Source organism: Phyllostomus hastatus, unplaced genomic scaffold (genome assembly GCF_019186645.2).
Source record: "Phyllostomus hastatus isolate PE091 unplaced genomic scaffold, TTU_PhHast_1.1 phas_contig_62, whole genome shotgun sequence".
Taxonomy (NCBI): Eukaryota; Metazoa; Chordata; class Mammalia; order Chiroptera; family Phyllostomidae; genus Phyllostomus; species Phyllostomus hastatus.
In genome coordinates, this window is record NW_025333921.1 from 11,135,544 (window position 1) to 11,151,783 (window position 16,240).

General features: G+C 34.4%; 1 protein-coding gene across 1 annotated transcript in view; it reads right to left on the reverse strand.

Annotated features, from left to right (window-relative positions):
• Positions 1–16,240, reverse strand: part of MDGA2 (MAM domain containing glycosylphosphatidylinositol anchor 2) — an 835,187-nt gene that overhangs the window by 36,056 nt on the left and 782,891 nt on the right. The window contains exon 12 of the mRNA XM_045848684.1: positions 14,735–14,755. Within this exon, the coding sequence (XP_045704640.1) occupies positions 14,735–14,755 (21 nt within the window). The remainder of the gene's footprint in view (positions 1–14,734; positions 14,756–16,240) is intronic.

A 16,240-nucleotide genomic window follows, 5' to 3' on the forward strand; every position in this document is an offset into this window, starting at 1 on the left:
GCCAGGTCCCCAGTAGGGGGCACAGAAAAGGTAACCACACATTGATGTTTCTCTTCCTCCTTCCTTCCCCCTCTCTAAAAAATAAATAAATAAAAATATTTTTTAAAATGTGTGCCTTTAAAAATAACTTTTTAGAGAGTTTAAGTCTCTCTTATAGCAACATTAAGCTACAATACAGCTTATGAAAAATTAAAACAGGCTTATAATTTTACATATGCCTACAATTTTTCATAATTTAGTTTATTTTATATATGACCTAAGATATTCACAAAAAATTTGAAGGGGACATAAGACAATAATAATTAGACAAAAATACATAAATAATCTCAACTGTTCATTGCTTCTGTGAACATATATTTTTACAGTGAAAAACCTATTACTAGAGAGATTTTTTGAAAAGTTGGCAGGCAAAATAAAAAAATATTTATAGACATCATAACTTTATGATTATCCTGTCAATTTATATTAGGTAACTATATATATGCAAAAAGTCTACTAATAAAAATGTTTACTGAAATAAGGGGTATCTTCATAGATAATGAAAATGTTTTCATCTATAAAATCTTACCAAAAGATAAGATTAAAATATTAAACATTAATTTAAAATATTAAAATTTTAAATATTAAATTTAAAAAATATTAAAACATTAAAACATTAATTTAAATATGTAATTTAAATATTAAAATTTTTCAAAAAATAGAAAAGTAATAAAGTTTGGGATTTTCACCAAGATACAGAACTGAGGATTCACTTTGTCTTGAATTTTTAGTTGTTTTCTAATTACCATATGATTTTGGCAGACTTCCAGGGACCACATGGTAATAAATAAATATATTTGAAATATTTGCCATTATATGGTATCCAAAACTGTGCTTTCTTTTCCTGAATGAATTCTAATATGGTGACGAAAGGATCAGAACTCAGGGACAAGCAGCCCCATGCCCAGTAGTCCTTCCTGGCTCTGTGGCCTTTTTGTCCCACTTAACCTTTTTATGTATTTTTTATTTTACTTTTTTCAGCTTTAATGAGGTGTACTTTACTGATAAAAACTGTATACATTTAAGGTGTACAACCTGATGTTTCTATATGAATATACATTTTGAAATGATTACCATAATCAAGTGAATTAATTTATCTATCACTCACTTACTATACCATCAGAGCTACCATTACCTTTCTTTTTTTTTTTTTTTTCCTCTATGGTGAGAATGTTTGCAATTAGCCTACTGGAAAATTTCAAGTATACAGTACCATATTGTTAAGTACAGTCACCATGCTGTACATTAAATCTTCAGAACTGATTGATCTTACATAACTGAAAGTGGCTACTCATCAACCAGCATCTTCCCATCCCCCTCCCTTCCTGGCAACAACCATTTTACTCTCAGCATTTGAGTTTGACTATTTTAGATTTCACATATAAGTGAGATCATGCAGTATTTGTTCTTCTGTGTCTGGCTTATTTCACTTAGTATAATGAACCAGGTTTACCCATGTTGTTTCAAATGACAGGATAACCTGTTGAATAATGTTCCCTTGTATACTGCATTTTCTTTATCCATCCATGGACATTTACATAGTTTTAGTATCTTGGCTCTTGTGAAAACTGCTTCAATAAACTTGGCATTACATGAAACTCTTAAAGATTGATATTTCATTTCCTTTGGATTTATAACAAAAAGTTGGGTTGTAAGATTATATGGTAGTTCTATTTTTTAATTATTTGAGGAACCTCCTACTGTTTTCTCTAATGGCTGCACAATTTACATGCCTGCCAACAGTGTGTAATGGTTAATTGGAGAGACTATGCTTTCCCCATTGTGTACTCTTGACATCCTCATCAAAAATCAGTTGACCATAAATTTATGGATTTATTTCTGGGATTGTTTTTCTGTTCTATTGGTCTAAAAACCAATTTTTATACAAATAACTTACTCCTTTGATTATTATGACTCTGTAATATATTTTAAAATCAGAAAGTGTAATACCTCCAGCTTTGTTCTTCTTGCTCAAGGTTGCATTGGCTATTAAGGATCTCTGTGGTCCCATATGAACTTTAGTATTGTTTTGCTATTTCTGTAAAGAATTCAATTGACATTATGATAACAATTGAGTTGAATCTGTAGATCATTTTCTGTAGCACAGACATTCTCACAATTTGAATTCTTCCAGTCCATGGACACAGGATATCTTTTCACATATTTCTGTGTTTAATTTACTCACAATGTGTTATAATTTCAGTGTACATGTCTTCAATTTTTGGATAAGTTTATTATTAAGTATTTTATTCTTTGTTGTTATTGTGAATGAGATTTTCTAAATTTCATTTTCAAATAGTTCATTGTTAGTGTATAGAAAAGCCATTGTTCATTGCATGTTGATTTTGTATCATGCCACTTTATAGAATTTGTTTTTTAGTTTTAACTTTGGATTGATATTTTGCAATGTGTAATTAAAGTAAATACTTGTACTCATAATCCTTAATATACAGCAGAAAGTCCAAAAAATAACTTTCTAAAATATTTAAATTCTAGTAAGTTTACAGTTTGCAGAACCAAACACAATTTTCAAAAAATTTAAAACTTCTTTACAAAGAAGTTTTTACAAAGAAGTAGAAAAATCCAACATCAGTACTGAGATAATTGAGAGACCCCAGAATTCATTTCCATCTGATTTTATATATTTTTTTCCATTACCAGAGTCCAGCATGAGGCTAAGTTCAGGTTTGGTCTGAGGGTTCCATCTCTGAGGAAACAAGCAGCATATAAGAAGGACGAAGGAGTATTTATTCCTGGGGCCTATCGCAGCCTGTAGAACCTGGTTCTCCCGACAAATAACCAACTTTCTTTTTCATTAAACATTCCACTCAAAAGATTTTTAAAAATAAATAGAAGACCCTTGCTTTTAAATTCAACACATGCACTTTTGGGGTCTAATAAAGAACCATACTATAACAAAATTTCATTAGATTACTCTGTATATTTTAGAAGTGCACATTTTGGATACATTCACTTAAGTACTATGTAAGTTGGTAAAGTGTAAAAGAGCATTTAGGATTAGTTTGATTTGTATCCAATATATAAAACTTCAAACTTCATGTCACATTTATTATCATATAAATATATATGTAATATATTATCATATTAAATATATTATATTAAATATAACATATATTCCCTTAAAGTCCTAAAATTATTTTTTCCTATTAAGAATCTGTTTCAGACAAACTATAATTTATAATTTATCCAACACATATTTCAAATATTTTTTTAAGATTTTATTTATTTATTTTTAGAGAGGGAAGGGAGGGGGAGAGAGAGAGAGAGAGAGAGAAACATCAGTGTGGGGTTGCTGGGGGTCATGGCCTGCAACCCAGGCATGTACCCTGACTGGGAATCGAAACTGTGACACTTTGGTTCGCAGCCCACACTCAATCCACTGAGCTACACCAGCCAGGGCTAGATTTCAAATATATATTTTTAAAAGATCCTATTTATTTATTTTTAGAGAGGGAAGGGAGGGAGATAGAGAGAGAGAGAGAAACGTCAATGTGCAGTTGCTGGGGGTTATGGCCTGCAACCCAGGCATGTACCCTGGCTGGGAATTGAACCTGCGAAAATTTCAAATATGTTTAAACATCAAGACAATAATTTTTTGGAAGAAATATTGCAAAATGACATTATAAGATTTTGTTACACATAATTAGAAATAACACTGAAAAATAAGATTTAGCAGCATTTCTTTATGTTATAAAATAACTTAGAATCAAAACAGGAGTACTCTTTTTAATTATGTTCTTTTCTTATTTATGTTTTTTCCTTGAACTATTTAATTTTTATTTTCTCTCCAACTTTATTAACAACATCATTACTGAGAAGGTATGTTTTAATAAAATGTGCAGGATAAACAATAATATATTACCTAACTGAAATACTGGAGTAACATTATTGTAACAGAAAAAAGTTTGGGCTGCTGTGCAAGAGGTTAAACTACAAGGGAGCATGGGGAATTTTGGGGGTGCTGGGACTCTGTGGTGATGGCTACATGGTTGCATGAACTGGTCAACAGCTCTGAGACAGGTCTACACCAAAGGGGTAACTTTTATATAACACATAAATTATACCTTGAAAATAAATGACAAAAATTAAAAATAACACAGTGTTTAAGAAGAATATCTCAAGTAAAAGTAGTCTAACTCAGGGAAAGAAAAATTAACTTTCCATACCAGAAATCTAAAACAAAACATGTTGGCCTATTTTCATCTCTTATTGAAAAATATCTGGCTGGTTTATTAAGAGCCTGAATGTATAGTAAATGACTTCATTGGATAAAACATTTCCTCATGTGTGTTTAGGACCTGAAGGCAATAGCAGGGTTAAATAAATAAATTAGTAAGGAAAAATGGGATTCAAATTTTGCTGCAGAATAGGTGGAAGGAACATGCACCTGCTCCCAGCCCCAAATCAGATTTACAGTTAAATTATAGAGCAGTCAACCTGAATAACCAACTGAACCCTAGCTGACCTGAAATATTATAACCACGTATGTATAGAAGAAGCCACATAGAAACCGGTAAGAGAGGCAGAAAAGTCTGGCTCCTTTTATCCAGGTGCAGTGGCTAAGAAGCCAGAGGGGTGTTGCAGTTGCAAAACTCCCTCCTCCCAAGATCATGGGGATCTCAACCCTACACAAGGATCTCCAACACAGAACAACACAGACAGGAAAGGGAGCCCCCATAGCATCTGGTGGTGAAAATCAGTGAGGAGTCAGTCTGCCTGAGAGACCTAGACAACACTTTCCCAGAGACTAGCACTCTTATTGTTACAGCACCAGTCAAAGAAGTGGTCTGCCTGGTCTCTGACAGATGGCAAGGTGACTCTATCATGCTCGGGTCCTGTGGAGATTCTTCTGCCCGCTGTGGCAGTGACCTGTGGGGGTCTCTTTTGCTGGGGAAGCTCTTGGTGTAAACTCACATAATGACTAAACTTTGTGGCTTTGGAAAGGGGACTAGTCTTCCCAACCTTGAGCACACAGCCAACACACTCTACCACATATTGAATCACTTGGCTGGTCCTGTCCTTCTGAGTTCAGCCATGTAGAAGGACTAGAGTGCCACACAGAGCTGAGGTTTGGAGTGTTTCTCCTGGGAAAGCTTTTGTCCAGGAATCAGACATGTGGGCACTGGGGAGTGTTACTACATTCTGGCTACTACTATCTTCTATCTCCCCTGCAAGCTCAGCCTACACTACCTTTGAAAGAAGATGTATACATTTCCCTCTTCTAGTTTTGTAGATACTGCCCCCAAAAGAAGACTGTTTGGGTCTGCTGTTCCAAGTCCCGGATACCCCATCCCACTAAGCTTAGTTCCATGGTGGATTGAGGGGTAGAGCAGCTTAGAGCTGGGACATTCAGAGCATGAGTCTCTTGGAAACCATTATCTGGAACCACCCTATCCTGCAGGCTGCATGAGCAGAATCCCTAGAAGATTCTTTTCATCTGTGCCCCTAAGCCCAGTGGCTTGGCCTGGCTAAGTTTGTTCCTGCAGAGGGAATGGCTGGTTGTACTTAACATGAAACTGCAGTGTGCCCCACTACTGAGGTTATTAGAGTTGGATACTGGTAGAGAATAAGTTGTTTGGCTTTAAAGCAGAAGCCACTTGCCCCTCATTGAGTGCCTGGCCATATGACCTCCACATAGGGGACCCATTAGTTCTGTCCTCCTGACTCCAGTTGCTCTGGCTCACCAAGCTTACAACCTGTAGAAGTATCTGTGGGTTGCAGCCAGCTTTAGCCCACACTATAGTCCTTATTCAGAAGCCTCTAGAGGAAAAACAGGAAACTTCAGGGGGTGGGGGGTAAAGTAGCTGACAGGTAGACCTTGGTCCTTTTACAGATCTGCCCAAAGCTCTAAGCTGAAGGAAATTGACACTTACACAAAAATTCAAACCTCTCACACACACTCAGTTCCAGTAGATGCAGCCACAAACAGTGAACAGAGTGGTACCTTTGACAAGTAGCCCAAGGCTAGTTACACACAATGTCTGACATTGACCTATACCTCCACCCTCTCCAGAAGGATGCAGAACCAACACAAGTGGTGGGCTTGAGACCAGACCAGAGTTCAAACCACCTACCCACAGAAGTGGTGCACCCAAAGGGGGATTCCAGCAGGCAACAAACTCTGCTGAAAGCAACCCCACCTTGATGGGTAAACCCTGCACAGCATCTCATACACAGTGATCAAGGTTTACCCTATAGTCAGCAGCCTGAAGGATTAACTCCACCCACAAAAGGGTCAACAAATTCAAGACTCAACTACAATAGAAGAGTGCACATAACCCACAAGAAACATTCCTGTGCACAAAGCTCAGGTGACCCGGAAGATGGTGCCACTAAGCTTCTTAATGAAGATATCTTCATTAAGAAGTCATCATAACAAGTTTAAGAGTCATAGCAGATCTACCTAAAACACAGAGACAAAAAGGAAAGACAAATATGCCCCAAATGAAAGAACAAGAAAAATCCCAATTAAAAGAATTAAATGACACAGAAGCCACCAAAATACCAGATGCAGGGTTTAAAACAATGGTTATAAAGATTCTCAAGGACCTTAGGGGAAGAGTGAATGACCTCAGGGACAACTTAAACAAAGAGACTAAGCATTAAAAAAAAAAGTAAACTAAGAACCAGTCAGAAATGAACAATATACTATCTGCAATAAAAAATACACTAAAAGGAATCAATAGCAAGTTAAATGAAGCAAAAGATCAATTCAGTGATATAGAAGACAAGATAATAGTAAACACCCAAGTAGAGCATCAGAAAAAAAAGGGAATTTTTTAAAAAAATAAGGAAAGTCTAAGGGACCTCTGGGACAACATCAAGTGTAACAACATCCACATCGTAGGGGTACCAGAAGGAAAAGAAAATAAAAGGGGATAGAAAATCTGTTTAAAGAAATAATGCCTGAAAACTTCTCAACATGATGAAGGAAAAAGGGACACAAGTTCAAGAAGCAAGAAAAACAGAAAGAGGTCCACATAAAAACACGTCATATTTAAAATGACAAAGATTAAAGAAAAAGAAATATCTTAAGAGCAGCAAGAGAAAAGCAATTAGTTAACTACAAGGGTGCTCCCATAAACCTGTCAGCTGATTTCTCAACAGATACATTTCAGGCCAAAAGGGACTGGCATAAAATATTCAAGTGACAAAAAATGCAAAGACCCACAACCAAAACTATTTTACCCAGCAAAGCTATCATTTAAAAGTGAAGGTAACATAAAGATCTTCGTAGACAAAAATAAGTGAAAGGAGTTCATTGCCACTAAACCATCATTGCAAGAAGTGCAAAAGGTCTGCTTTAAGAAGAAAGTAAAAAAGAAATCAAGAGATAGGAACATAGTTATAAAGAATTAAATAACATTAAATAAGTACCTATCAATAATAACCTTAAATGTAAATGGATTTAATCCTCCAATCAAAAGATATAAGGTAGATAAATGCATAAGAAAACATGACCCATAGATATGATGTCTGCAAGAGACCCACATCAGAACAAAAGATGCACACAGACTTAAAGTTAAGGGATGGAAAAATATTCCATGCAAATGGAAACAAATAAAAAAGCTGGGTAACAACACTTATATCTAACATAACAGACTTCAAAACAAAGACCATAACAAAAGACAAAGAATGTCACTACATAATCCTAAAGGGATCAATCCAACAAGGTGATATAACCCTTATAAACATATATGTACCCAATATAGCAGCACCTAAATATATAAAAAAATCTTGGTGGACACTAAGGGAGAGGTCAACAGCAGCACAGTCATAGAGGATTTTAACACCCCACTGTCATCAATGGATCAATCCTGCAGTCAAAAAATCAACAAGGCAACAGTGACCTTAATAGACACACTGTATTGAATGGATTTCAGTGATATTTACAGAACATTTCATCCCAAAGTAGCAGCAGAATGTATATATATTGCTCTCAAGTGCAAATGAAGCATTCTTAAAGACAGACCACAAGTAAGAACACAAAGTCTTAACAAATTCAACAATATTGAAATCATAGCAAGCATCTTCTTGGAACACAATGGTATGAAAGTAGAAATCAACTACAATAAAAAACTGAAAAACATTCCAACACATGGAGGTTAAATAGCATGCTATTAAACAATTAATGAGTTAAAATATGGGGTCAAGGAAAAAGAAAATATTGCATGAAAGCAAATGAAAATGAACATAAAACAAACCAAAATCTATGGGACACAGTGAAAACAATCCTGAGAAGGAAGTATATAACACTATATGTCTAACTCAAGAAGCAAAATATATATGGTTTGTCCAGAAGGTCCCCAGCCATGTAATATGAAAATATAGAGACATTTATTGAAGAAGATACAAGATACAAGAAACTTTGTACATAGGACAATGATGCCTCCGTTCCCTTCAACGTAGGCATCTTAGGACATAACACAGTTCTCCCAATCTCCATCAGCTGTCCCATGGTATTTTTCTGAATCACATCAATGGTCTGAAATCTCTTCCCTTTCAAAGGCGATTTTAGTTTTGGGAAAAGCTAGATGTCACAAGATGCCAAATATGGGTTGTAGGAAGGCTGAGTCACCTGGGTGATTTGATGTTTCACCAAATACTCTGCACAAGACATGATGCATTAGTAGGTGTTTTGTTGTGATGAAGCTGCCAATCACCAGTTATCCACAGCTGTGGCCTTCTAAATTATCCAAATAGTTTCCGTGGAGAAATAATCTGAGGTTAATGCAAAATTTGATGCAGGTTCATTGCTGTACTTCTTCAGTCATTTTGAATGTGATGGCCACACAGTACACATGCTCACTCAACAGCATCTAGTGCTCCCACCGACTAGTACAGTGAAGTCATCATTGTTCACACATGTACATTCCAGTGCACTCTCCTTGGTTGTCAGGTTACATCGATGTTGTGCAAACTGTTCTTGTCATATTAACAATGGTTGGACTTTTTCCAGACACATCTCATATACATACATGTATGTAAATATTTCAAGTAAAGTATCTAGCCCTTCACCTAAAAGGACTAGAAAATAAACAATAAACAAAGCCCAGAGTAAAGATGAAAAATAATAAAGATCAAAACAAAAATAAATTATATAGAGTCTAAAAAATATAAACCACCAATGAAACAAAGAGTTGGTTCTTTCAAAAGAAAAACATGGTTTATGAACTTTAACCAGACCCCTCAAGAAAAAAAATGGAGGACCCACATACATAAAATTAGAAATGAAAGAGAAGTGACAACTGACATCACAGAAATACAACGGATTTTAAGAAATTACTATGAAAAACTATATGCCACCCATGTATGGGTGAAATAAATTTCTAAAAATATGCAATCTTCTGAAATTGAATCAGCAAGAATCACAAAACCTTTATAGACAACTAATGAAATTGAAGCAGTAATCAAAAACCTCTCAGCAAACAAAAGTCCTGGACCAGATAGCTTCATAGGTGAATTTTACCAAACATTCAAAGAAGAGCTAACACCTAAACTTCTCAAACTATTCTAAAATTTTTAATAGACAAGGAGAGTTCCAAGTTCACTTTATAAGGCCACCATAATCCCAATTCCAAATCAGATAAAGGCACTACCAAGAAACAAATTATACAACAATATCCCTGTATGGACATGGGTATAAAATCCTCAAAAAAAATACACTTTGTATCCTGTGCTGTATGGTACATTTACACAATGGAATTCTACACAGCAGAGAGAAAGAAGGAGCTCCTACCCTTTGCAACAGCATAGACAGAACTGGAGAACATTATGCTAAGGGATATAAGCCAGGCCGTGAGGGACAAATACCATATGATCTCACCTTTAACTGGAACATAATCAACAAAAGAACAAAGTTAACAAAATACAACCAGAGTCATTGAAATTAAGAAGAATCTAACAATAGCCAGAAGGGAGTGGGGAGGGGGCAGTGGGCAGAAGGGTTTTCAGGAACTTCTATAAAGGACACATGGACAAAACCAAGGGGGAGGGTGGAAGCAAAAGAAGGAGATGGGTTTGGCTGGGGCATGGGGAGTGGTGGGGAGAAAATGTAGACAACTGTAATTGAACAACAATAAAGTAATTTAAAAAATTTAAAAAGTAGAAAATTCAGATCTATCAATACATAAAAAATATTATACATCATCATCAAGCAGGATTTATTATGGGTATCCAAGGTTAGTACAGTATTCATAAATCAGTAAACATGATATATGTCACATAAACAAAATAAAAGATAAAAATCACATGATTTTATCAATAGATGCAGAAAATAAGTATTTGATTAAAAAACTGGACCCATGTATGATAAAAACTCAGCAAAGTAGGAAAAGAAGGATGATACCTAAACATCATAAAGGACATTATGACAAACCTACAGTCAACATCATACTCAGTAGGCAAAACTAAAAACATTTCCCTTAAGATCAGGAAAGAGACATGAATGTCCACTTTCTTTACTCTTATGCAACATAGTTCTTGAAGTCCTAGCCACAACAATCAGACAAAAAGAAGACATGAAAGGTATTCAAATTGGAAAGGAGGAAATAAAACTGTCATTATTCACAGATGACCCGATATTGTACACAGAAAACTCTAAAGAGTCCACCAAAAAACTAGATTTAATAAGCAAATTTGGCAAACTAGCAGGAAACCAAGTTAATATTCAGAAATTGGTTGCACTTTTATACACCAACAATGAACTATCAGAAAGAGAAATTATGTGAACAATCCCACTTACTATTACAACATTAAAAACACAAGGTACTAATCATAAATTTAACTACAGAGATAAAAACTCTACACTTGGAAAACTATACAATACTGAAAAAGGAAGTTGAGGAAGACATAGTGGAAGCATATACCATGTTCATGGACTGGAAAAATTAATATCATTAAATTGTCCATACCACACAAAGCAATCTATATATTCAATGCATTTCCTATTTTAATACCAATAACATATTTCACATATCTAGGGCAAATATTCTGAAAATTTATATAAAACCAAAAAAGTTTTGGAATAGCCTCAGTAATCTTGAAAATAAAGAAAAAAATTGGAGGGATCACAACACCTGGTATCAAACTATACTACAACACCATAGTAATCAAAACAGCCTGGTACTGGCATAAGAACAAGTAAATAGATCAATGGAACAGATGAGAACCCCAGAAATAAACCCATATCTTCACAGTCAATTAATATCTGATGGAGGTGAGAAGTGCATACAATGGAGTAACGACAGTTTCTCCAGTAAATGTTGTTGGGAGAAGTGGACTGGTACTGGCAAAAAAAAATGAAACTAGACCAACTTACACCATATACCAGAATAAACTCAAAATGGGTAAAAGACTTAAATATAAGTTGTGAGATAATAAAATCCTAGAATAAAACATAGGTAGCAAAATCTCAAACATTTCTCATAGCAACATTTTTTCTGACATATCTCCTAGGGCAAGGGAAACAAAGGAAAAAATAAACAAATGGGACTACTTCAAGCTAAAATGGTTTGGCACAGCAAAAGAAACCATGAATAAAGTGAAAACTGAATCCACTGAATGGGAGAATATATTTGCCAATGATACATCTGATACAGGGTTAATTTCCAAAATACATAAAAATACTCATACAACTCAAGACCAAACAAAGAATTCAATTAAAAAGTGGACAAAGGACCTGAATAGACACTTATCCAAGGAGGAAATACAGATGGCCAATAGACATATGAAAAAATGTTCATCACTAATCATCAGAGAGAGATGCAAATTAAAATCACAATGAGATATCATCTTACACCTGTCAAAATGGCTATCATCAATTAATCAAAAAACAGTAAGTGTTGGCAAGGATGTGGAGGAAAGGGAACCCTTGTGCACTATTGGTGGGAATCTAGATTGGTGCAGCCACTATGGAAAGCAGTATGGAATTACCTCAAAAAATTAAAAATGTAATTGCTTTTTGTATCAGCAATCCCACTTTTGAAAATGTCTGAAAAAATTCAAAACACTAATTTGAAAAAATATATGCATCACTGTGTTCATTGCAGCTTATTTACAACAGTCAGAATCTGGAAACAGCCCAAGTGCCCATCAGTAGATGAGTAAATAAAAAAGCTGTGGTATATTTACACAATGGAGTACTACATTTCTATAAAAAAGAAGGAGCTCTTATCCTTTGTGACAGCATGGATGGACCTGGAGCTTATTATGCTAAGTGAAATAAACCAGGCAGAGAAAGACAAATGAGATCTCTCTTATATGTGGACTCTAAGAACAAAATAAGCTGATGAACAAAACAGAAACAGATGCATGGGATCATGGAATAGACTGACAGATGTCAGAGGGGAGGGGTGTTGGGAGACAGGATGGGAGAAAGTGAAGGGATTAGCCAAAAAACATACATACATAACACACAGACACAGACAACAGTGTGGTGATAGTCAGGGGGAAAGTGGAGTCAGGGCTAGGTTTAGGTGGGGAGAGGGTGGAAAAATGTGGACAGAAAGAGTCCTTGCTTGGTGCAATAGGCTCACAATGCAGTGTACAGATGATGTTTTATTGAGTTGTATACTTGAAATGTATGCTTTTGTGAACCAATATCACCTTGATAAATTCAATTAAAAATTAAAAAGTAAGGAATAATGCAACTGCCAATGACATAAAAAATAATTATTTGTATTAACTTATATAATCATTGTGTAATGTTTACTAAAAACTTTTTATTCTAAGCAATTCTCAGTTTCTACAATATTGAATATTCATTAAAAATGTAAAAGTACACAGGTAATGGAAATGTTTGAACTAGAAAGTGATGCTGAAAATTATTTTAAATATAAAAAATCCAATCATCTTTGACTATATGTAAAAAGCTTATCGAGGAAGAGACATTGGTAACTATGACTTAAATAATCTAAGCTTTTTAAGAAGTGTTCAAATTACAAGTTTTCTATCTTTAATACACACTTCTGGTGTCTGTAGCTCTTGAACATCATACCGCAGGTATGCTGAACTTTGCTTAATTATTGTCGGAACATGACCTTCATTTCAATGAAAGATATGCCTTGTTCACCTAAGGAACCTCTATCCAACTTTCAGACCCCAGCTCAAATATCTCTTCTGTAAAACTTTTTCATTTGTCATAAAATTAATAATACTTATTATTTTGTATTGAAGTAATCTGTTAGCAAACACTCCCTCTACTAGACATTTATTTGTGCTTTTTGTTCAGTAGATAAAAGCTGTTCAAAATTTTTTTCTTGAATTGAAATATTTGTAAACTCTTTCCTATATCTAGTTTTAATATTCCCATGACAACTCTTCTTAAACATTTCTACTAAGTGTGCAGTCAGAGAACTTACCTTGAAAGGAATTATAATAAATATAGTAATTAACTAGCAATAGCACCATGGGGAGAAGTTAGGGAGAATCTTATTTATGCAATTAATTCATCCTGAAACTGTCATTTATTTGTTCTCTTAACAAGGAATCGTTTGAACACCTGCTATAGGTGAGATGCTGTGATAATAACTAGGATATTAAAATATAGGGAGAAACTAGAAACAGATTTTCTTTTCAAGTACTTTATAATCTACTGGAGGGTATGAGAAAATCAATAACAGCTTACTACATGGATGAAGATAAATTGTTATGGAAATCAAAAAGAGGAAATATTTAGTGGAGGAAGACTATTTGTGCTAAACCTTGTAGGAAAAGTGAACCTCAAAGGACTTATGATACTATCCACATTAAAGTGTCATTTGTGATGACTAAATACACTTTCACACATGAAAGCAATATGTAAACATAGAACTATAAAATTATTCAGTAGAATAATTTGAATATGGAGAAGTGAAGTAAAAGATGATCTTTGGTGGAAAATACAGCAAGAACAGATTTTGTAGTTTTCTTTGTCAGAGTAAGTGAAAGACCATTGCAGAAAATGAAATAGAGAAAACAGACTTGGGTGTTTTCTTCCCTAAGTACAGGTAATGAAGAATGTTGGATGGGTGGGGGAAAGATGGCAAAGGGGCTCTTTATCTATTTATTATCCAAGAACAATATAGTCTCAGACACAAAATAGGAGACAAAAATTATTCTTAACTTTAATGTGATATATTATCAAGAGGATGGTGACCAGATTAGCTTCTTTTTTCATAAAATTGGGATATAGAATGGTGATCCATGAAAAATCTTAATTAAACCATTCATTTACCAATCTTCTAAGTAATAATAGTCTTTTATGAGTGGGATATAGAAATCAAAGCTAAAAATTAAAGAAAAATAAAAGCAATAAAAGTTATATGTAATGCCATGGAAGAAAATTTTCCACAGTTACACAAATAACAAAGGTTATGCAGGTTGTGGTAAATGGCTCAATATGTAGAAGAAATATCAATATCAATATCAATATTAAATAATTTGACTTTATAACCATATCCTTTGAAATTTAAAATTTATATTTAATGCCTGTTTTACTGTTTTTAAGCCAGTGCACCTGAAACCTGTATAATTCTGTTAACCAGCATCACCCCAATAAATTCAATAAAAAGGAAAAATAGTCTATTTGAAACCAAATAAAATCATTTGCTCAATAATATTTATATATTTATAATTTTAAAAATTTTATTCATTTTGAAATACAATGCCATTTATAAAGTAAAAATATACTTACTCAAATGAGGATTAACGGGAGCTACAAGAAAAGCAAAAACTAATGTTAATATGGCTTGAATGCCTTATCAATAAAAGTCTAATCAGTGTTCCATAGTTCTTTATCAAAACTTAATGATATTCCCCACTGTGACCATAGAGAATTATATCTGCAATCCATTTTGTTCTAGGGGCTTGAATAGAATTCACTTTGGAGCTCAGCAATAACAGCCTGAAAGTACCCAAAAGATCAATGCTATTAGCATGTGGAATTTTGTCATTTTCCAAAAAATGGAGTTGATGACCTTTTATATCTTAACCAGTACTAAACAAATCCCAGAAATCAAAACTGAGGCTGACATTAGGCCAACATATAATCTAGATGTTTTAAAAATGAAAGCAATTATCCAACACAGATTACGCCTTAGTTTTTTTACTGTTATCTACATTTGGTGAAAATTACATGGCATGCATGAAAATAAAGCAATCTTCATATCACATTATATATGTCCTAAAATTAATAGCCATTCACACACATACACACACACAGAGGAATTTCAATGATAAACAACATATTTGCATTTTTGTACACACGAAATATTTATCTTAAAAAAAACTAATTGTGTTTGCAATACAAGTACCAATTGATTTCTACTATTTTTTAATGCTGGTATACCTGCTCTTTAGTTTTTCCTTTTTAAAAATATTTCATTTAGCCCTGGCTAGAGTGGCTCAGTGGACTGAGTGCCTGCCTGCAAACCAAAGGGTTGTTGGTTCGATTCCCAGTCAGGGCACATGCCTGGGTTGTGGGCCAGGTCCCCAGTTGGGGGTGTGCAAGAGGCAACCACACACTGATGTTTCTCTCCCTTTCTCCCTCCCTTCCTCTCTCTCTAAAAATAAATAAGTAAAATCTTTAAAAATACTTTATTTATCTATTTTTAGACAAAGTGAAAGGGAGGGGGAAAGAGAAGGAGAGAAAGAAACATCAATGTGTGGTTGCCTCTTGTGCACCCTCTACTGAGGACCTGGCCCATGACTCAGACATGTGCCCTGACTGGGAATCAAACCAGAGACCCTTTAGTCAGCAGGTCAGCACTCAGTCCACTGAGCCACACCAGCTAAGGCTTTTTTCTTTTTTTTTTATTATTGTTTATGCTGTTACAGTTGTAACTGTAGCTGTAACCCCAATTGATTTCTACTTGAAGAGGAGTAAATGCATTTTACTGAAACAGCAACAAAAATATGTCTAACCTAAAAGGCAAAATTGTATCTGTATATATCCAATAATCATTTATTATTCTGAGAGAAAATTCCATTCTGGATGAAGGAAAGAATTATTGTAATCTTCCACGATTACAATGGGCAGTTATTCTAACCTGCAGAAGTTTATCAACTATGTTGTTCATTCCTAGTGTTTGTTATTAACCACTTGTGTTAAACTTGGATATTACTAGTTAACTATAAAGGAAAGTCAATAATGTATACACATTCCCAAAACATGTTCATACATAATTGTTACATTATTCTA